At 39.2% G+C, this 22984-nt stretch overlaps 2 protein-coding genes across 2 annotated transcripts; one reads left to right on the forward strand and one right to left on the reverse strand.

The window, feature by feature from the left end:
- The first annotated feature begins 1304 nt into the window (after positions 1-1304).
- atp8b4 (ATPase phospholipid transporting 8B4) lies at positions 1305-15941 on the forward strand. Its single transcript, XM_069162622.1, has 28 exons — positions 1305-1362; positions 1496-1651; positions 2045-2103; positions 5366-5479; positions 5586-5684; positions 5778-5839; positions 5974-6046; positions 6269-6339; positions 6527-6606; positions 6792-6950; positions 7106-7194; positions 7469-7665; positions 7761-7969; positions 8514-8557; positions 8647-8812; positions 8910-9098; positions 9404-9519; positions 9887-10051; positions 10139-10250; positions 10346-10451; positions 10657-10798; positions 11239-11422; positions 12283-12506; positions 12590-12673; positions 13179-13424; positions 13518-13656; positions 13740-13870; positions 14150-15941. The coding sequence occupies exons 2-28, from the start codon at positions 1597-1599 to the stop codon at positions 14471-14473; spliced, it is 3639 nt and encodes a 1212-aa protein (XP_069018723.1). The 5' UTR covers positions 1305-1362; positions 1496-1596; the 3' UTR covers positions 14474-15941.
- Positions 15782-21689, reverse strand: galk2 (galactokinase 2). The gene is made up of 10 exons (XM_069162623.1): positions 21441-21689; positions 21255-21343; positions 20920-21043; positions 20699-20792; positions 20418-20564; positions 20026-20124; positions 19714-19866; positions 19212-19422; positions 18232-18433; positions 15782-16297 (listed from the first exon to the last, which is right to left on the reverse strand). Exons 1-10 carry the CDS (start codon positions 21485-21487, stop codon positions 16090-16092), a joined length of 1374 nt encoding a protein of 457 aa, XP_069018724.1. The 5' UTR covers positions 21488-21689; the 3' UTR covers positions 15782-16089.
- Positions 21690-22984: the final 1295 nt, after the last annotated feature.

The raw sequence follows: 22984 nt of genomic DNA on the forward strand, positions 1-22984 counted from the left end.
GTTTTATTGAGGAATTTCTATTTTATTGACAAAAGTGTGTCTTCAGGACTCTTAGAGAGCCAAACCCTGTCTGTTAAGTTACATTGATATTATTTTTGTTCATGTTTTCTTGAAACAAAATCACTGGTTCTGAAGAATCTTGATAAAATTTTAAAACTCAGAAAAATAGGCACCAAATCAAATCACTGTTAATATGACAATGTGTTAACAAATTAAGGTGACATAATGGCATTATCAGCTTCTGGTTAATATTTTACTCCTATTTTGTTGACCTCTTTTTAGAAAACAATTCAATTTACATAATTATATTGGGTCATTTGTACCTTAAAAAACAAATAATTGAACATCTCATTTCCTTTCCCCTTTGACACTGCAACCGTACGCACATATATTTATTGTACTGTATTGTAGTAGTGCATTTCTGAGTCTTATTCTTAGCAATATGATCTTCTGTGGTACCATGGAAACTTTATCAAATCAACCAATGAGTATGATGTTCCCGGTTTGAATTTTTTAATTAAATTAAATGTTTGGCATTTCATGTCCATATTGATAGTGGCCATGACAAATGTCTCTGTGGTTTATCAACATTTTCTGGCACAGTATTATGTAATTTTAAATCTGTTAATCACACACTGTCATGTAATACTGGATATCAGATTGACTCAAAGAGTAAGGATCAGTGGAGATGCAGGAGTTCATGTCGGCGGTGCACCCTGGCTTTTACAAATAGACCAGCTGGGGGCGCTGTAATGATAATGATTGTGTGAAATAGGGAGAACTGATAAAGAAATTTATATTTTTTGAAAATAATATGAAGATGACTTCAATGCCTCTTTAAAGCTTTAATAACAGTGTAAATATGTTCATCATTATTAACATAGAATAGGCCTAGTCGCTAAAGCCATCAAAAATTCGAATAAAACTGATCAAAGTTTTGAAACAAAGTAAGCTTTAATGAAATAGTTTAAGTGTTTATCAATTTTTTTCCATCTGTTAGTGTTTTTTTTAATATATCAAAGAGGGACGACACTGTATTTTGGATTATGAAAATACACTCGAAGTCCTTATGAGGGCGATATGGCATCATTTTAAACCAATAAATGGTGCTCTAAGTTTTTGTTTTTGTTATTCCGAAGTATAATTCAGAGTTGTGTAATTGTACTCAATATTTTATCCTGTTCAGTATTTTAATCAATAAATTGATCCTGGGAAGAACATAGTCAAGTGTCCGATTATATTCGGGTTTTTTTTTTATTTGCACTTGGAAGAGGGAGGAAGATCGATCCTCCTTCCAGACCCACTCCCACCTCTCTTCCCGGTGAAGGCTCCAGCAGCCTCAGCTGCCTGTCGTCCCTCTCGGTGAGTGATCATTTGTTTGATTTCTGCTCCCTCTCAGTTCCTCCACGGTTTTTCTCGTAATAGCGGGACTGATGGTTGTTTCCTACCTGCACCATTTCCACCGCATGTGTTTTTTTTTCTTTTTATATATCAGAGATAAAGAAAGAGGTGATGTTCATTCAGCGGAAGGGACCGCGTTTCCTGCGAAGAAATGATCTGCGGATTGCGGCGCTTGAGGTAAATGGTTGCCACTGAATGACGGGATACATGGAGACGACACAGGACTGCGTCTGTGACAAACTTGTGCAAGGTGAGAACAGAACAAGGGAGATGTAGGCATACTTCGGGTTTATTGGCACCCATTTTGTAGGCTGTTGAAACCATAACTTATTCTACACACAAACATGAAGGCAACTAATGTAGGCTGCCGTATTTTTTAAAATTAAAAACAAGGGACTATACACCTTGATTAGGGGTTATACTCTCTTTCTTTGTGCTGCTCACTTGGGATCTTTTGCTAAGGAGACACAAGTCACTGGGGATGTTCCTTCTGCTGCTGCTGCACCAATAGCTGTAAAGTTGCTGGTCTGAACAGGAATGACACCCCTTTGCTTTGTGTGCTGCCTCTTTGTATTGCTCATCCTGACACAGTCCACCACACTGGGGTGTCCACCTCTGCAATTTATTCTCCTGCATCTGTTAGGGAAACCCTGTGGAGGTCCCAAGAGAAGATGGCCTTCTGGAGGAGAAAGCCACATGTTGGTAAGACAAATTTTCATCTATTCTGAAGTCGTTTTCTTTTATTTAACCAAGCATCTCAGAATAAAATCCTTTCTTCAAAAGAGAGCAGCTGAAAAGCATTTTTACAGCAATAACTACTAATAAGTAGCAGTAAGAATGATCAGATAAAATCCTGTTAATGCATTTAAAAGTGATTTTTCAAAAGTTTCTAAAAACTATAAGAAACATAAATCTTAATGTAAATTGTACAAGTCTGCAGGTTCTTATTTGTCTCTTATTTTGTCTTTCAATTATCTGTCTTCCTTTCTGAGGCAGATACACTTCTCATCCTCCTGGTGCAGTGCATTGTTTTAGAGAGATGAAATTAATCTTTATACCACAGTCTCTCTTTCTCTGAGAGTGTGTGCCCGTTTGTTTTTCACATGTTGTGTGTGTGTGCATGTGTGCATGTGTTTGTCATGGGTAGCATCCTGTAATCAGTATCACACACAGCGAGAGGTGACCTTTTGCTTTGCAGGGACAGACTAATATGTTTCCATGTGCTTTGAATGGGATATCAGTTCCTCAACAGTGTATGTTGTCATCCTTGATTATGTAAATTCTTCCTGTATCAAAATAAGACTCAGTGGGATACTGTCTGAGATATTTCCTGAAGCATTTGTGAATCATTACACTGTATGATTTCACTGTAAACTGCCTAAACAGCGCACTCAAGAGTCTGCAGATGTTCTCCAGAAAAAGAAAGACTGAATCAAAGAGATCACTTTGTGCTTATTAGAAAAACAAAATTGCATTTAACCATTTTTCTAAAGAAATGCTTAAGCAGATCAAAGCCTTTAAACAACAGTAGTCTGTCTTAATAATTAATTGTCATAGTAACTGATAGTAGGATTATTTCAGTTGTTGTGACCCCATCTATCCTGTTGCAGCTCTGTGCAGGTGTGTTATGCATAATTCAACAATGATTTAACCTCTTTTGGAAACAACAGATCTACAGTATCTCTGTGTTCCCTCAGACACCGCTGGGTGTGAAAAGTTAAAGTGCTTTGATAAGTGGTTTCATCATCACTAGTATTGTGTTGTTTGTGAATTAATGTAGTTAATGTTTAGACTGATTATCATATTAATCATGATAATGACCCTCTAGTGCCTCACCATGAAGTGTGAGCCATGAGATGAATTGCAGATGAAGTTTTCAGTTGTTGGGTAAGAAGGGCAGGATGAGACAGTGAACACGTCCCTGTCCTCTGTCTTTGAGGATGAATTTATAGTCTTTAGTTGTGCAAACAGACTAATGTTTCAACACTTCTGTCTTCACTAGAGTCAAAGGGGAGGCAAACAACATGTATCGTCAACTTAGACCACGTGCACAAATATCATTGGATAATTGTTTGAACAAGGTTTAAAGCATATGGATAATGAGTTGCCAAAGTCACTGAAAACAAAAAGAAAACAAAAGAACAGAGACCACTCTTGAAGTTACATTTGCACAGTCAAAGGCTGTGAATTTATCTGTGTGCTCTGGTTACCTTTTGTTCTCTGCACCCTCACAGCTGTGTTTCATCAAACTCCCCCAAAGAGGCGTCATTTGAAGCCTTACTTCCCAAGCTGAAGATGTTATGGTTAATTCATGTTCAGATATCACTTAGACAAAGACTCACCCACCATAAGCACAGCACAGGAAATTCAATAATGAGAAACAACGTGACAGTAGCATGCCAGCTGCTACAATAATAAACAAGATGTTTACAACTTAAGAGCTATTTCAGCTTTTAACATGCATGGAGAAGTGGAATAAAAGTTCTTGTGGTGACTAATTATGATATTTTACCAGTTACCAATAAATTGAGTTAATTTAGAGCCTCTGGAAACTGGGTTTACATTTTGGTATTTACAAATAAAAGAAACAACTTCCAACATGTTAATTACTGTTAAGAGGTGCTGGTAGGTGGATTTTGTTACGTCAGAGCCAGACTAGCTGCTTCCTGCTGTTTGCAGTCTTTAACCAGGCTTCATATTTACTGTACAGATATGAGGGTGACATCAATCCTCTCACCCTCCTCTCAGCAATTTGAAAGGGCACTCCACTGTTTTTCATATGAGGGTCAGTTTACTGTAGAGTATGAGTCAGCCTGTGAACACTGGTTGTGTATTACTGACGTAAGATGCAGTGTTTCTGGAGCTTGGCTCATACCAGTGACTAAAAGTCTGAATATCTGCTTCATACTGCTCCAGTTAACAGATACTGTCTCTTGTGAGTCCCTTCCCTTTATGAAAGTGTGAGTTAATTACCTCAGCCTGAAGCATCTGATAGAGAGTCTCTTAAATTGAATAGAGGAGTGGGCAAAAATACGGCTTCAGTCGAGAACAACCTTGTCTCGTTGCAGGTTAACAGGAGCATCAGTTTCAAATCGTAACAGTAGTGTATGTGTAATGGTAATGGACCTAAATGCATGTAAGGCTTTTCAAAGAAGGTTTGGCAACAGACAGCGAGCCGGATCAGGTGACAAAAAACCAAAAGGGCAAACCAAGCAGGCCAGAAGTCCAAAAAGAGAGGCAGTGGGTTATAACAAGACAACAAAAGGTTGGACGGCTACTGCAGTCATGACAGCCGGTAGGTGGGAGCTGATGAGGGGAAATTAGCAGGTGGGTGGGAACATACTGAGGGCTCCTGTCGGACAGGGAGAGCAGCATTTGTTATAGATCACTTGTCATATTTGCTGACTAAACTGCCAGATTAACTACCAGTTTAGATTTTCTCTACTTTTGTACCGCACACCTGCACAGTTTCTTTAGCTAAGAGATCTCTGCCATTTTCCAAGGTGTTTTTTCTTGAAAGAGATCAGTCTGATTTTAATTGGAGTTAAAAGGTTTAATGAGTCAAATGAGTTTAAAGTTGCAGTTGTATTCACTTGAGGTAAAGCAGGGACAAGATTTAAAAATTTGTTAGTGAGATCCAACAAAACCAAATGAAAAGACGTTTAAATGTTCTGATACCTGGGGATGTATAAATCTTTTTAAATATTATGTAAATCATGTGATACTACTTTTAAGGTAAATGCTATGCAGTTTGGAAAAACCTTGTTTTGAAGAATTATGTTTATTTTATTGACCATTAATTATGATCAAATGTTCTCTGATTGTAGAAAAGGAACGGCGTGTGAAAGCCAACGCACGAGACTATAATGACAAGTTCTCTTATGCTGTAAGTGGACCTCAAAATTGCATTAAGTTTGATTTACCAGTGATGTTCCATCCTTGTTCTAAACGTGTGGTTCTTCAGGACAATCACATCAAAACCTCAAAGTACAACATCTTCACCTTCCTGCCCATCAACTTGTTTGAACAGTTCCAAAGGGTGGCAAATGCTTACTTCATAGTGCTGCTGATACTGCAGGTAGGAGATACTGCTGCTGTTTGTGGGTAAAAGCTGCTTTAGTTAATGAAAGACAGAAGAAGTTTAAGTCAAGCAAAGAAAGTTAATGCTGATTTCTTTCCCACAGTTAATTCCAGAAATATCCTCCCTGCCCTGGTTCACAACCATCGTGCCTTTGGTTTTGGTGCTGACGATCACGGCCGTCAAGGATGCTACAGATGACTTTGTTAGTTCCACTATTTACTTTGTATCAACTCTTCTAAAATTTCCTCTTTTGCCTCATTTAATGGAGATGTTTCCCCCTTTTTTAAAATTTCAGTTTCGACATAGGAGCGACCAACAAGTCAACAACCGCCTGTCTCAGGTTCTCATCAAGGGAAGGTACCTTATCACTCTCCTTTGTCTTTCTCATCGGGATGTTGTGCACAACTACTGAAAAGCCCAATCACAGGCACATTATGTTCACAGGCATTTATCTGGTTTAATTATAAGCTGTTGTGTTTCTTGTTTCCAAGTTTGCAGAGTGAGACATGGATGAACGTTCGTGTGGGGGATATCATCAAACTGGAGAATAATCAGTTTGTTGCTGTGAGTAAACTGTGCTACTACAGAATATATTGTGAAGTACTCTTTTTAAATTTTTCTGTCTCATATTAAAATTTGATAAAGAATATAGGTAATGAGGGTTAAAAGTAAAAGCTTCTTTTGGGAGACTCACGGGATTCTGAGTGTTATTCCAGGTTTTGTGATGCAGAGAGTTATTTATTGTCTTTTTCACCATTGAGCGATTCACATTGGATTTACACACAGGCGGACATCCTCCTTCTCTGTAGCAGTGAGCCTTATGGACTGTGCTATATTGAGACTGCAGAGCTGGATGGGTAAGTGCTGCAGTAGTTATAAAGTAAAACTGGAGAAAACTTTAACTGTAGTTGAACAAGACATTTGAGCACAGAAATTGGGAGAGGATTTGTATAGCTGATTGATAATTTTTGCAAGTGTAAAATTTTTTTTTAACTTTTTTGCCAAAACTATAATTGTTTGTCTTTTCTCTTTCCCCCCAAACAGAGAGACAAATTTGAAAGTTCGTCAGGCATTGACTGTCACCTCAGATTTGGGAGATATTTCAAAACTGATGGACTTTGATGGTGAGATGATGCCAAGCACTTGTTTATGTTCACATCTCTGTATCAAATCATTACATTGAGTTATGTGGATTTGAAGACTTGTGACACTTTTCAGTGTGACATTTGTATAACCATTTTTTTTTCTCTCACTGTTGCTACAGTGATGATTGATGTGTGAATCTTTTCCTTTTTTTCCTGTTTTTCAGGAGAAGTCATTTGTGAACCACCAAACAACAAACTGGATAAATTTACAGGAACACTTTACTGGAGAGACAATAAATACCCTTTGGATAATGAAAAGATGCTTCTACGAGGTTGTGTACTCAGAAACACTGAGTGGTGCTTTGGAATTGTCATCTTTGCTGGTATTAGTTGTTTTTTTCATTCTTAATGCTTTCATTCTCCACATCTATTAGATCAGTTTATTTGTTTTCTTCTTCTCTTCTATGAACAGTTTATGAACCATGTTGTTGTTAATCATCTTTCAACACTGATGGTTGTTTTCGCCTCCATCCAACAGGATTACAAACCAAACTGATGCAGAACTGTGGAAGGACTAAATTTAAAAGGACAAGTATTGATAAGCTCATGAACACACTGGTTTTGTGGGTAAGATGGTTTTGCATTTTCACAGTACCTAACAATACAGGAAATACAGAAACGATTTTACATTTTCTTTACACATTAAGAAAATAAATTGTGTTGCTACTCAAATGTTTCCACATGGTCCTTAAATCTAATCAGATACAGTGTGTGCAGAGTCTATTATGAGTGTGAAGGATCCTTAAATGAAAGATGCTTGAAAACAATAAACCATAAAATGATATACTCCATCCCTGTAATTGACACTTCTTTAATAAATACTTTTTTGTTCATATTTCAGATCTTTGCCTTCCTCATATGTATGGGAGTTGTTTTGGCTATTGGAAACACTATTTGGGAGATTTGGATTGGTAGAAACTTTGAAGTGTTTTTGCCGTGGGATGAGTTTCAGAGCAGCGCTGTTTTCTCTGGCTTCCTCACCTTTTGGTCCTACATCATCATCCTCAACACTGTTGTGCCCATCTCGCTGTATGTCAGGTAAAGACAAAGAGCATCAAAAGCATTTAAGTTTACTCACAAGTTCCTCTGTATATGTATTGTACAATAAGCTGAATGGTTAAACCTTCCTTCAGTGTGGAGGTTCTGCGACTTTGTCACAGTTTCTTCATTAACTGGGACCGGAAGATGTACTACAGTCAGATGGACACTGCAGCTGAAGCTCGCACCACCACCCTGAATGAGGAGCTGGGTCAAGTGGAGTTCATCTTCTCTGACAAGACAGGCACCCTTACCCAGAACATCATGGTCTTCATCAAGTGCTCCATCAATGGACACACATATGGTGGGGAGATTTTTGAAAACTCTACACTGGGCTAATCAGCCACTCGTTTAATTTAGGACAAACAGTATTGGATAGTTAAAGAAAATGGACAAGAAAACAAATTAATTTACAAAATAAGCAATTGTGCATTTTGTAAAATTGTCCTCAGTGGTTTTGACACAGCAGGAACTTTCAGTGAACCACTGGAGCCCCACATGGAGGGGGTGATATCCATAAATACATCTCCAGCTCCACCAGAAAATAGCTGTTTTGCATGACTGCAAACCCAACCAAAACATATTGCATTTGTGTTGCTTTAGTTTTAGTGGACAGGTTTTGGCTGGTTGGTTAATGATAGATCTGTATGGATCCTATAATTGTTTGGAATGAAAGCGGTCAGATTCAATTGACTGGATTTTAGACATTTACTATTAATAATTAAAAAAAAAGGGGTCAGGTTGAACTTGAAAATCTTCCATATTAAACCATATTGATAATCAATGAGGTCATATCAAGGTGCAAAGTCATACGAGATGATTATTTATGTTACCTTTTCTTCCTGCAGGTGATGTCTATGATGAATTTAACCAAAAGGTGGAAATTACAGAAGTAAGTAGATCTAAACACACAGAAATCTTTCACTTTATAGCAAGACAATTATAACACAGTCGCTGTGTTGGTGGTCCATGTTCTCTCAGAAAACAGCCTGTGTGGACTTTTCCTTCAACCCTCTGTGCGACAGAAGGTTTAAGTTTTACGATGGCAGCCTGGTTGAAGCCATTAAACTGGAGGATCCTGCAGTGCAGGAGTTTTTCAGACTGCTGGCTTTGTGTCACACTGTTATGCCAGAGGAGAAGAGTGAAGGTAAACTCGATGCACGATTCGGTAATTGTAGCATTAATAACTGAAACAATTCAGTTTACTGAAGTGTTTTCTGATTGATGTTTCTGTGCCAATGAAGGGAATCTGGTGTACCAGGCCCAGTCACCTGACGAGGAAGCGCTGGTCACCGCAGCACGAAACTTTGGTTTTGTCTTCCGGACCCGAACCCCAGAAACCATCACACTGTGTGAGATGGGACGAGCTGTCACCTACCAGCTGTTGGCCATACTGGACTTCAACAACGTGCGCAAGAGAATGAGTGTCATTGGTTAGGTCTTCACTTATAACAACAATGCAATAACTAATTCACAAGTAGTAAGCATGACACTATGTAGACAGTAATTTCAAAAACAACTACATGCATCAAGATCAATAACAAACTTTGTCTGATAATTCTGTCTTCTATTTCTTAGAAATGCCAGCGACAGCTCGTAATACCTTGAACAATCTCTAACAATGCATGCCTCTGTTTGCAGTCTGTAATCCATATGTTTGTTGTGTATTAGATGATATCATTTTATAAAAAAAATAATAATATGCTGTTCTCTTGCTGTCTTTTGTTTTGTGATATAGTGAGAAATCCACGGGGCCAGATTAAACTATACTCCAAAGGCGCTGACACAATTATCTTTGACCGTCTGGATCCGTCCAGTGAAAACCTCATGTACACTACCACAGAACACCTCACTGTAAGTGTTACCTGATTGGATAACAGGACTAATTTTTAACTGAGTGCACTGGGAACTATGCATTTGTATATATAGTTTCCTAAATTCAAATGATCCAGAGTTGATCCAGGACAGGGAGATCCAAGTCACAAAAAGTGCAGTGTTAACTATACAGATTAAAAACAGATGAATTCAGATTGTGTCATCATCGCTACTGAAAAATACGCTGTTTAAGTAATGAGGGTGGTGTCCTTTGTCACAGCTATGAATGCCATTTAATAAACAGTTTATATTTCTATCTGTGCTCCTGAAAACTGTCAAATTGGTTGAGTGATTCATCACACTTTTCTTTGTTGTAATACTGTTTAAGGTGTTTATTTTCTTGCAGGAATTTGCAGGAAAAGGGCTCCGAACATTAGCTCTGGCCTACAAAGACCTTGATGAAGATTATTTTGAAGTTTGGATGAAGAAGCTTGTCTTTGTGAGCACAGTAATCGTGAGCCGCGAAGATCAGTTGGCTGTTCTCTACGAGGAGATCGAGCAGGGCATGAAGGTAAAATTTACATCCTTTTTTTTTTTACACCCTTGAAGCGATCAATCCCATTAATGGACCACAGTCTGACTGCTGACTTGGTTGAAGCTTCTAGGAGCCACAGCAATTGAAGACAAACTTCAGGAAGGAGTTCCAGAGACCATCGCCAGTCTGAATCTGGCTGACATCAAGATCTGGGTCCTCACAGGAGACAAACTAGGTAACTAGAAACTTGACCAGAAAAACTACTGCTTTAATAAGTGCTTACCTGTCACTGCAAAGCTCCACAGTTGTAAACTGTGTGTGATATTGTAGAGACAGCAATGAACATTGGCTACTCCTGCAACATGCTGCGAGATGACATGAACGAGGTATTTGTCATCTCTGGACACACACTGCTGGAGGTGCAGCAGCAGCTCAGGTGACAAACAATTCTTTTTTTTTTTTTTTTTTTTATCTCCACTCACACAACAGATTGATACTCTCAGAACTGCTAGTCAGTAGTCACAAAATGTATTCACTTAAAGTCAGATTTAGTCTACCTGAAGAGAATTCTGTCATTCAATAATAATGAATTTTGCTAATACCCTGAAAATACATGTGTACCGGCTTCCCTCTCTACTCAGGAGCGCTAAAGAGCACATCCTCGGCCTGAGTCGAGTTGGCAGTGCAGGAGATGTTGAGAAGACCGACATGTTTGCAGATGATTCTATGTTTGAAGAAACTATTATTGCAGAGTATGCTTTAGTCATCAATGGACACAGTCTGGTAAGATGTGTTATCATGTCTTTAATGAAATGTTAATTCTGTCCTCTGGTGTGCTTGTTTTTTACATGTTTGTTTTATTTTGGTACTGATGCCTGCAGGTTTTATACTGTTTGTTAAAAGGTGGTTGTGCTGTTGTCTGCTGAGTCTGGCATCTCTCTGCCTGCTGCTGACTGAACAAAGTCTGTAATGTGCAGAGAGCTGCCGCGCTGCTGAGGGCCCTCAGCTCTATTACAGGCTTATATTCACATCCATTTCCTCACAGAGGAGCTGCTCTCTCGCTGTGCCGCGCGGAGGCGGGAGGGTGGGGGGGGGGGGTCATGATGTACACCGCTTGGTGGGAATGTTACATTGGTAACATTGGTGTTGCCTCTGCAGGGGGTTGGCGTTATAGGATGGTAATGACAGGCTTAACAGGTGGGATGTATGTGTTTACTCTGCAGGCTCATGCTCTGGAGCCACAGCTGGAGCACATCTTGCTGGATTTGGCCTGCTTGTGTAAAACAGTCATTTGCTGCAGGGTCACTCCAATGCAGAAAGCTCAGGTGGTGGATCTGGTAAAGAGGCACAAGAGAGCAGTCACCCTGGCCATCGGAGACGGAGCCAATGATGTCAGCATGATCAAGAGTAAGTCTCAGGAACAGCAGCATGAAGCATGACTGTAAGCATCCCTGTAAATATCTGAAGATGTTTGAAAACCCAGGTATTTTTTTTTTATCAACATCACTTCAACGTTCTGAATATATTTCCACGATTTTCAAAGACTTTTCCAACCATCTCCATCATTTTATGTATCTTCATTCAGTCATTAAAAACACAGCACAGCACAATAATACATAACCTATTTCCAAAGATGCACCTTTAACGATTGTAGTCAGAAATCCTTGTTTTCACAACATAAAATGTTATTGATATATACTGATGACTTCTTCCAATATTTTATGTTTCATATAATAAAAATAGCAAACGAATATTGTGGGTGTGTTTTACAAAAAAGTGTCATTTCATTTCTGAGTTCTGACGTAAAAAAAAAACTTCTGTTTCGTAGCTGATGACATTTTTTCTCATGCAGATGTTTAGGAGATTGTGGAATGAAGGACTCTTTCCTAGCATCTAAATCACAGCACTACTTTGAGCTTTTAAATGCTATTGTCAGCATTAGCAGTGACAATGCTAGTAGGCTATGTGGATGTTTAGCAGTTATAGATTTAACATCATAGTTTAGCATGTTAGCAGGCTTATATTTGTCAGTAAGTGAACACCAAGTACAGTTGAGTCTGATGAGAATCTCTTTAGCTTTACAGGTTTTGGGTCATGAACCGAAGACTGAAAGATCAGGTGATACAAAGTTTTTACAAGTCATCCTCTGGGGACCTTGGATACCTCTGCTAAATTCAGATTCATGTTAATTCATCATTGTCAAGATGTTTCACTCTGAATGATAAATGTGAAACTGCTGACAGTGATCCACGTTATGTATTTCTCAGCTGCTCACATCGGTGTTGGCATCAGCGGGCAGGAGGGGATGCAGGCTGTTCTGGCGTCGGATTACTCCTTTGCTCAGTTTCGGTACCTGCAGAGACTCTTGCTGGTCCACGGACGCTGGTCTTACTTCCGCATGTGCAATTTCCTGGCCTACTTCTTCTACAAAAACTTTGCCTTCACCCTGGTGCACTTCTGGTACGGTTTCTTCTGCGGTTTCTCAGCACAGGTAAGAAAACTATAATCGTATTTGAAGCCTGTATGCTTTTTGAAAGTTTCTCTCTTGTGCGTACAACTGTCCTCTTTCCACAGACGGTGTATGACCAGTGGTTCATCACCCTCTTCAATATAGTCTACACATCTTTACCAGTGCTGGCAATGGGACTTTTTGATCAGGTAATGTTAAATATGCGATAATAAACCACTGACTTCAGTGTGAAATACAGTTGGTTAAAATGACCTAAATCCTATTTCAAGCAATGTCTTCATGTTTAATTTGCACAAAAACTCTATTTATTTATATCAGTAGTTTCCAACAGCAACCTCTTAAGCTATAAATACTTCTATTTTTTCTTTCTTTTCAAGATACTGCCGTCATACAGGTGAATATTTTATCACTGTAGCCCCCTTTTTACTGTGTGATGATAAACCTCCCGAATGTAGCTAAAAAATAAAACCCCACGGTAGGTACTACACTAAATTTAACTTGTATGTGACTAAAACTACTAATACCATATAAATACAACTATACTGTACACATCATCTCTTATCTTCAACTTTCCATCTATCATACAACTGCCGCAGAGTATTTCTCTTAATGCCCTGTCCCTACCATCATGATATATTTCTAATTTAATTACAGCGTACCACATCATACTTATGTTGTCTCTGTTTCCTAAAGGATATGAATGAGCAGAACAGCCTTCGCTACCCGAGCCTGTACAAACCCGGCCAGCAAAACCTTCTCTTCAACAAACGTCAGTTTTTCCTGTGCACACTGCAGGGGGTGGTCACATCATTCCTGCTTTTCTTTATTCCCTACGGAGCCTTCTCTCACATGGTGAAAGAAGACGGCTCCCACTTTTCTGACCAGCAAGCATTTGCTGTCACCATAGCAACATCCTTAGTCATTGTCGTAAGTGTTCAGGTGAGACTATAAACAGAACAAACCAGATTGAAGCAGCCCTGTTAATTGAAAACGTTAACACTGTAATTATGTTTGTCATGCGTCTGTTCCTAGATTGGACTTGACACACACTACTGGACAGCCATCAATCATCTTTTCATATGGGGGAGTCTGACAGCGTACTTTGCCATTTTATTTGCAATGCAAAGTAATGGCATATTTGGCATTTTTCCGAGTGATTTCCCTTTTATTGGTGAGTTTGGATCAATGTGACACACGCGAGAAAATCATATCGATACATGGAGTATAAAGAAATTTCAATTTGTGTCCCCGCAGGCACGGCCCGTACCTGTCTGTCAGAGAAGAGTGTGTGGTTGGTCATTCTGCTCACCACCGTGGTGTGTGTTATGCCAGGGATAGTTGTCAGCTTCCTGAGAGTAGACCTCTTCCCAACTCTAACAGACAAGGTACTGCAACTTTGATGCATATACAGTATAGCATTTAAAGAAACAATGAGAACTTCTCCCATGGCTGTATTTGAGTGGTCCCCTCGTGATGCTCCCCCCCCTCCCCCTCCACTCCCTCCTCTCCTCCCCTCCCCGTGACCCTGTTCAGGATAAAGCGGTATAGATAATGGATGGATGGGTGGATGATAATACTTATCGCCTTATACTTAAGTTGGATACTTTTGCTCGTACTCGTATAATTACCTGAGCATTTCTTCCATCACTGTTATATTTTCACAGGTTCGTCACCTCCAGCAGTCCAGAAGGAAGCTAGGACCTCAGGAACAGAACCTAAGGCGAGTACGCAGGACCAGCTCCCGTCGCTCTGCCTATGCCTTCTCCCACCAGCAGGGCTACGGGGAGCTGATCACCTCAGGCAAAAACATGAGGAAGAGCACAGTCTCTTCTGCTCGCTCCCCTGAAAGGACACCACAGAGCTCCAACTGGATAGAAAGTATGCTAAAGAGAAAGAACGAAGTGTCCTGCATCTCCCACGAAAGCACGGGGGCACCAGAAAGCAACGCCAGCGCAGCACAGACTCTAACGCAACAGCACACAGACTGACAGTTTAGATCATGTTTACAGTATAGGATACCATATGCATGGATCCCACAAACCAAGCACAAGCTGAGTGTCTTCATTTTGGTGAATTTATGCTCAAATCAGCAGCACAGGCGTACATCATTTTTGTTATTAGTGTGAATCATGCGGGCTCTAAATGTTAAAAGTCCAATCAAAACATGATTATCTGAAGGAGCCATTTCCAAGAATTACAGCTGTCCTCAAATAAATAAAAGGTCAACTTTTTCATCTTTACCATGCAAGACATTTGTTAAATTTGCAAACTCTCACTTTGACAGTAGCAGGTATATTTTAAGACATTATGCATGAGTTGCCAAAGTTCAAGAAATATTTATCATTGTCAGGCAAATAATGCAGTTTGATCTTTAAGCATTAATTTTGTATCATTTTAATGGCATGGCCTTTTTTAAATGAAAAGGTTGAGACATTTTGTAACCTTCAGCTGTCACAAAACAACCTTTTGTATCCTACAAAACATAAATGTAGCCCGGATCACCAGGACAAAAAGCGCCTGAAGATCCATCTGTAAAAACTATGCACAGAAACTTTTTTCACAACCTACATTCAAAGTGCTAAAATACAAGTGCTGTAAATATTGAAGTCAAGCTGCTGAATGTGACGGTAAACTCAATGATTTTCAACTTTTTCCCATTTACTTTCTCTACATTTTGCCAGTAAATATGCCATCATTCAAACTGGAAATATGGAACTCTTGATACAAACAATAACTCATCTATTTTCCCTGTGCTGTGCCTTGAATGGTTCCTTTTTATATGATCTTTGATGATTGTTTGGCCTGAATTTATTCAAAGATATATAAAAATGAAATGTGTGGCCTGAATCTGATATCGGAAAAATGATTTACTCTTTGCTCAAACTCAAAACATGATTTCAATTAAAAACGACTGTATAAATTACATTTTAAAAAGATTCAAATCAACAACAATTACATTTTCTTTTTTTCTGAGAAAAGATGTGATAAATATACCTGAACAAATTGATAAGCTGCGTTTACGTTCAGTACAGTAGAGTAGCATGTGCCTTAGACCACTGAGCCTCCACTATCACTGCTCTCTAAAGAAGTGAAAACCAAAAAACTGATCCTGTGCAGAAGCTGAAGCCCATCGTGTGATCCTAACATCAGGACTTGAAACTTTTTCAATTCTTTTCCAGTGACACATGCGAAAAGCCTGAAAATATTCAACATATCCAAGTCTTTTTTTTTTTTTGCCTGTTTGTGTTAGTTTCTAAAATGTCAATAAAGGATGGATGGATTTTATATAGTACATATTGGGTATTTTATTTTTCATCTTTTTGATTTACAAGTACATAGTGTGAGGTGAACAGAAATACCTAGTTAGTCAAACAAAAACAAATCAATATAAAAAAAAAAAAACATTTTTTAATGCCCCAGTAAAGTAAGATTTTTGGTCCTTATATTCCAGCATAATCTGTAAAAAGTAAAGAGATCAAATGAAACACAAAAATAATTCATTTGTAAGGTGACATGTAAGAAAATGTAGAAAAATTAATTTGATTTCCCTGCCTCCGTGAAATTGAAACTGAACGATTGTTTAAACAGATGTGGATGACATATTTCACTCCTCGAGGAAAATAGCAGCTCCGCCACTCGGCTTTGATACGAACAAACTTTGCTTTTCCATTGCTGCTCTGTGTGGATCAGGAAGGTAGTAGGCGCCTCTCACAGCTTGCAAGAAATAATCCACCGAATCACTGGGAATCAGGGAGACGGCGCAACCTCCCCAACCTGCTCCTGTCAGCCGGGAACCCATAGCCCCCGACCTCCTGGAGAAACAACAAAAAGCCAATATTTCAGTACTGTTTTTCAACACCATCTTTTGCGATGGCTAATCCTGATCTTAAATTTGGGAAGAATGTGAAAGTGTGTTAAAAGGTGAGAATACAGAAGTATAGAGGTTACTGGGGAAAGGTTGCTGAATCAGCAGAAAACACCTGATACGGACCAATTAGGCGTTCAACTACATATACAAAGAATTAAAGGTCTGTTAAATCTAAGTTTCTTCTTAATTCAGTCCAACGTGTTTAATTAAAAAAAAGACTTAACAGTGCACAGCGATGCTAGTGGTTCTGTGAGACTGTACTTACTGCAAGTGTTTACAATAGACCTACATGCTAACATTAGCCAACTGGCATGTTCACAATAACAATTCTGACCTGACACAGTTTAGCAGGTATAATTCTTTACCTCATTGACCATCTTAGCTTAGTGTGACAGCCTGTGAACACTTGATAATTACCACTATAATTCAAATAAGTTCCACATGCTCACCAACTGCTAATAAAGATATCAAAATCTAAAATTGTGTATAGAGTACATAAACTGCACATTTAGTATGGAGCGGTCCAAAAGCTGAACGCAGGTGGCGAAAAACAAATCTCCGGGTTCACTGTGACATCTATAAAGAAAGACTTTGCATTTGCAATTTGGAACAGAGAAATGCAAGGCAGTACTTCTTCTGACATCATTACCAAAAACAATAACGATGCCTTATTTGCTACCGCTGAGCTCCAATCAACCTGCACCTGCGATCAATTTGCCTAATTTTTTCCACTGACAAGATTCAGAAAATTAGACGAGCAGTCAGTGTCACCACACCAACCACAGGATATACCATATGTTGTCCCTATCTCTAAATAATATCCAATAATATCTCAAATATCATGCCACGATTTCATTCAACCAACCATGGAAGCCTGGAAGACATTATACAACATCTGAAGTCCTTCTCGGATATTCTACCAACACACTTTTTCAAAAATATTTCTAACTGCATGACCACTGATCTTTTACAGAGTGCAAACACATCCCTTCTCTGAGGCGTCTTCCCACAGACCCTAAAAACTGCAGTTATTAAACCACGCCTAAAGAAGGCCAACTTAGACACCGCAATACATGACAAATTATAGGCCATTATCAAACCTCACATTTTTAAGTAAAATAATCAAAAAAAGCTGTTTTTCAACAGCTGAACGACTTCCTGACTGTAAACAACTGTTTTGATGTCTTCCAGTCAGGCTTTCAACAGCACCACAGTACTGAAACTGCTCTTGTTAAGGTTTTCAACGACATCCACTTAAACACAGACAGTGGCAGAATTTCAGTCTCAGTATTACTGGATCTCAGTGCTGCATTCCACACGGTCAACCATGACATACTACTAGACAGACTAGAAAACTGGGTGGGACTCTCTGGCACAGCACTAAACTGGTTTGAATCCTACTTTGAGGACCGAGAATACTTTGTGTCTGTCGCTAATTACACATCAGAGCGGATTAAAATATGAATAGGTTCAATTCCAGTCTTAAACTGCACTTAACTTTTAGCTTGCTTAATGTTTTAATCACTGTGTTTAATTGTTTTTAAATGTCCTTTTCTTTTGCCTTATGTTTTTATGCTTTTAATTGTTTTGTGAAGCACTTTGAATTGCCTTGTTGAAATGTGCTATACAAATAAACTTGTCTTGTCTATGGAACATGCGAGTCTTTACTGTATGTCCAACACCTGGACTCTGAGACTGAAGCAGCTAAATGGAATTCCGCCACACAACTTACAAATTAACTCAATGGCTGCTTTAGAGAAAACATTATCGGTTACAAATCTCTAAAACTTGCATGAGCTAATATCTCATTTTATCCCGGCCTGTCCAGAGTGGAGACCTGTGATCGCTGTGAGTGAGGAGAGACTCTATTTTACTCACAGACAGATCTCCACCAGTTGCTCCAGCTCAGGGCAGCTGCACTCATAGAGGTCTCTGCAGCTCTCATGGCTCTGGTTCATCAGCTCCCCGAGTAGCTGTATGGATTCTGGAAAATCAGAATCACACACGCTCTTAAACTGCAGCACCCGCGCAGCTTCACTGTACACGTGCTTGGCTCGGTGGTAGAGCTTGAAGTGCGTGACTGAGGGGAAAAGGCAGAAGCACTGTGTCATTCATCTGTTTGAAGACATGAGTACAGGTTGTGATGATGTTGACATGCACTGGACATGACTAAAAATTTAAATATGATGGCATACTTTGACAAAATTTCTCAATATCAATAGAATAAAATGATCTATTGAGGGTTACTTTTTAGAGGATATTTTCTAATAAGTAAATATCTGAGAAAGAAAACACGTGTTAATGGCTGGTCACTGTTCATTTCACTCAGCTTGATGAATATGATTGGAAATTTGAGACACACAAGACCCATAAATGTAAAGCCATTAAATCTTAAAACACAGACTTCACATTAATGTAAATAAAATCCCATTTAAAAGATAATCTCGTGTCACAATATTAAGATAAATATACATGATCCATTTCAATGTTGATAAATAGCAAGTAGGGGTGCAGCTATCAATTGTTTTAATTATCAGTTATTTGTGAACAATCAAATTTGTTTAGTTCATCAAATGAAATAAGTACTGACAAATGCCTATAACAAGTTACCAGAGCCGATAGGCCTCATTTAGTCTGACCCACAGCCCAAAACTTCCTTCACATTTAAGATTTGGGAGGACGAGTTATGAAATTTTACCTGATAACCAACGATAAACTTCCAATCAATTATCAGAATTGTCACTGATTAACGTCCTTCACAATCCAGTAAGAGACGACTCAACTAGATGTTCCAGCATTCGACCCTAATTAAGTCCTGAAACATGAACACACAGATGTCACCGTGTGCTGTCACTTACCGTGCTGCGTGTTCGCGCTCAGCAGGTCAGTTGAAAGCTGCTCTGCGGTGATGCCGAGCACCTTGCAGATCTCCTCCCGGCTGTACGGCTCACAATGCAACACCTCTTCCACCAGAGCCAGCATCTCGTCCAGGGAGGCATTCAGCTCCGTCTGAACCTGCGCCAGCGTCAGCGCCCTGCTCAAGTCCAGATTAACTGCCCTGGCCAGCATCTGATTTCACATCCACCAAGATATCTATTAACTTTAATGCAATGCAACATTCACAACACGAGAGGCCTTTTAACTTTCTTTGAACTTGAACTATGTGGAGTTTGTGATTACGTCATGTGATGTTATTTGGTTAAAACCTCTGTTTTGATGCCTATGAAACACATAGTAAAAAGGTTGTTTTATAGGCAGTCCACAACTTCATTTCTTAATACAATTGCAGATCATTTACTTATTTAAGTGCAATGTTGCAACAAACAACAGTTTGAGAACCGCTAGTCGGGATCATGGCACCTTTGCGGCGATCAGGCACTCCACCACCCGGATGTTGAAGTGAGAGGAAGTAGCTTTGTTCATCTCCACGCAGCAGTTGGAAATGACAAACGCGGCCGCGTCAGGGAGCTTGACGCTAGTGGTCCGCAGAGGCTGGAACTCTATCAGCTTCGCCTGGCAGACAATTCAAAAGGTTTCATCAAAACAACATTTTAATTTTAATCAGGCAACCAAGAAACGTGCATTTATTCTTGCATGCTTAGACCTCTATTTTGTGAATTAAAGATTTACATGGATCCCTTTTGACAAACAAAGTGATCCACAATTACATACAGTTCCTCTCTCTGCCAGGAAGGATATGGACTGGTCCATGCCTCCTCCCTCTGTACCAATGTAGCGCTCACTCTTAGCACATATCTCAGCAAGTTCCACCTGCAGGATCACAAAGTCTTCTCAGAAAGGGGTTGAACGGAAAAACAGAGCATTTAGACTTTTACTCCAAATGAAGATTTTCTCTCTTTAAAGTGAAAAACAATACAAGTTTGTTTTAACGTCGAGTCATAAATGCTTTACATTCTGCTGACTCGATCATTTAAAAAAAAAAAAAAAAAAAAAAAAAAAAAAAAAAAAAATTTCAAATACTGCCTGAAGAAATTTACATTATTTTTACCCAAAAGTTAATAAACAGAGATCAATTAAATGGTTAATTTATAGAAGATTTTTACCTTGGAGAGGGACTTTTTATTTGCCTCCATTGCCAAAAGGCCAGCGCAACAAACTAAAGCACTGGAGCTGGACAGACCAGCGTTTGGAGGAATGGTTCCATCTACTATACACGTCATCCCTGTTAAACGAGTGATCCCAAACGTCTCCTGAAAATATAAATATAGCAGGGTTTTTTAACCACTATATATATATATATATATATATATATATATATATATATACACAAAGTTGTACATGTCAGACTACGTATTTTAGCCACGGCATGTGTTACACACCTTACCTTAATGCCTTTAAGCCCACAGAGAAAATAATTATGCCACTGTGGATTGTCTCTGTCTATGGCAATATCCCCAGAACAAGACAATGCGAAATCCCTGCAAAATGACGAACGACAAGTTTTCAGAAAACATTTTGATATGTTGGCATCTTAAACTACTGAATTTTTCAAAACGAGCATGAATCGAAGTGCAGCAATGATCACAACGAGTGTTCACGTCTCACTTGTAGTTAGGATTTGTGTTGGCCAGACGGATTGTGTTTGAATTGTTCATTGACACAGCTGTGAGGATATTCTGTTCGATGGCCATCGGGAGCACAGCGTATCCACAGTAATCAATGTGCTCGCCTGTAACATGTGAGAAATAGGAAGAAGAGACATGTGAGAGGCAGTCAATTTGATTTGACGACAATATTTCCACTGCTATTGTATTTTTTAAAAGCTCAGACACACTAAACACCACCAGGACGCACAACATGTTATAAAAAAAATAAAAGAAACAAACAATGCTGTCGACAGTCTAAACCTACTTAAACCGAAGCATATAAAATTAAAATACCTATCAGATTTACTCTTCCAGGTGCACATGCGTAGAAGCGAGGAACTTCTCCATATCTCGTTCCAAAAGTGTTTCTCAAGTTTTTTAGCCTGAAAATGATCCACAAAAACAACAAATCATGAAGTAGGACAGATGACACGTTGGCTTTGCCTCCGCTACAACCAGAAACATCTCGTTGCTTCTCACCTTTCACTCGCGGTCACCGCGGTCTTCAACTTGGGTGGATTTGCCATTTCTACCCGTTTTGATAACAATTGTGAGAATTATTCCGCGTTGTCAGACAGGAGAGCTCAAAGTTTCCAAATATCCTGGTCACGGTCAGCTGACAGTCACAAGAAGGAGCCGGATGCCAAACCGCTGCACTCCGGTCAGCCCTAAAATAGGAGCTCGGCTGAGTTAAGTGAGTGAACACAGGAGGAGCTGACTCTGAAACAGCGACCGAGGCAAAATGCGGAAGTAACCGTCGAACAGGGAGCGGAGTCAGCATAAGTCTGCACGGGCTGCCGTATGCGTATATATACCGTTTTTGATCTGAATTGACTGACCACTCCCCTCAAACAATAATTTAAAAAAAAATAATGAAATCTTCAAATCTTACTTTAGTAAAAGTCAGCTCAATGTACTTCAATTGTCAAAAACCTATTCATTATGCAGAATTGGCCGATCCAGGCTGTTATATTTCTCATAAGGAATTCTTCATTGACATCTGCATCTACGCAGCATTTAATGTTGTCGCGTATCCATTATTATGATACTGTTGAATATTCGAATCTATGTATGTATAACTGCACATATAAACAAACTAATTATCCATTTTATGTGCAAAATATTAGCCTCAGAAGTATAATAATAACTAAAACTGTGTAAGTGGAGTAAAAGAGTGAAAGTATGATTTTTCTCTGAGATGTAGTGGAGTGGAAGTATAGAGTAGCACAAAATGGAAATATTCAAGTAAGTACAAGTATCTCTTGATTGTACTTAAGTACAGTACATAGTAAATGTACTTCACTGAACTCCTGCTTCACTGAAGGACATTGTGGGCACATACAGTGGGTACGGAAAGTATTCAGACCCCTTTACATTTTTCACTCTTTGTTTTATTGCAGCCATTTGCTAAAATCAAAAAAGTTCATTTTATTTCTCATTAATGTACACTCAGCACCCCATCTTGACAGAAAAAAACAGAAATGTAGAAATTTGTGCAAATTTATTAAAAAAGAAAAACTGAAATATCACATGGTCATAAGTATTCAGACCCTTTGCTGTGACACTCATATTTAAATCACATGCTGTCCATTTCTTCTGATCCTCCTTGAGATGGTTCTACTCCTTCATTGGAGTCCAGCTGTGTTTAATTAAACTGATTGGACTTGATTAGGAAAGGCACACACCTGTCTATATAAGACCTTACAGCTCACAGTGCATGTCAGAGCAAATGAGAATCATGAGGTCGAAGGAACTGTCCAAGGAGCTCAGAGACAGAATTGTGGCAAGGCACAGATCTGGCCAAGGTTACAAAATAATTTCTGCAGCACTCAAGGTTCCTAAGAGCACAGTGGCCTCCATAATCCTTAAATGGAAGAAGTTTGGGACGACCAGAACTCTTCCTAGACCTGGCCGTCCAGCCAAACTGAGCACTCGTGGGAGAAGAGCCTTGGTGAGAGAGGTAAAGAAGAACCCAAAGATCACTGTGGCTGAGCTCCAGAGATGCAGTAGGGAGATGGGAGAAA

This window comes from Embiotoca jacksoni, unplaced genomic scaffold (genome assembly GCF_022577435.1).
Source record: "Embiotoca jacksoni isolate LCO1_2020_lvr unplaced genomic scaffold, fEmbJac1.0.p SCAF_3, whole genome shotgun sequence".
Classification (NCBI taxonomy): Eukaryota; Metazoa; Chordata; class Actinopteri; family Embiotocidae; genus Embiotoca; species Embiotoca jacksoni.

What these genes read in the sequence shown, in the direction of transcription:
- galk2 (XM_069162623.1), bottom strand. Translation starts at nt 21,487, where the DNA reads ATGGCAAATCCACCCAAGTTGAAGACCGCGGTGACCGCGAGTGAAAG. An exon ending in TCCTGGCAGAGAGAGGAACT is followed by an intron (nt 19,867 to 20,025) that starts GTATGTAATTGT and finishes ATTGTCTGCCAG; the next exon opens with GCGAAGCTGATAGAGTTCCA. An exon ending in AGTGCCTGATCGCCGCAAAG is followed by an intron (nt 19,423 to 19,713) that starts GTGCCATGATCC and finishes ATGTGAAATCAG; the next exon opens with ATGCTGGCCAGGGCAGTTAA.
- atp8b4 (XM_069162622.1), top strand. Translation starts at nt 1,597, where the DNA reads ATGACGGGATACATGGAGACGACACAGGACTGCGTCTGTGACAAACTT. An exon ending in AAAACTGATGGACTTTGATG is followed by an intron (nt 6,607 to 6,791) that starts GTGAGATGATGC and finishes CCTGTTTTTCAG; the next exon opens with GAGAAGTCATTTGTGAACCA. An exon ending in CCTCACAGGAGACAAACTAG is followed by an intron (nt 10,251 to 10,345) that starts GTAACTAGAAAC and finishes GTGATATTGTAG; the next exon opens with AGACAGCAATGAACATTGGC.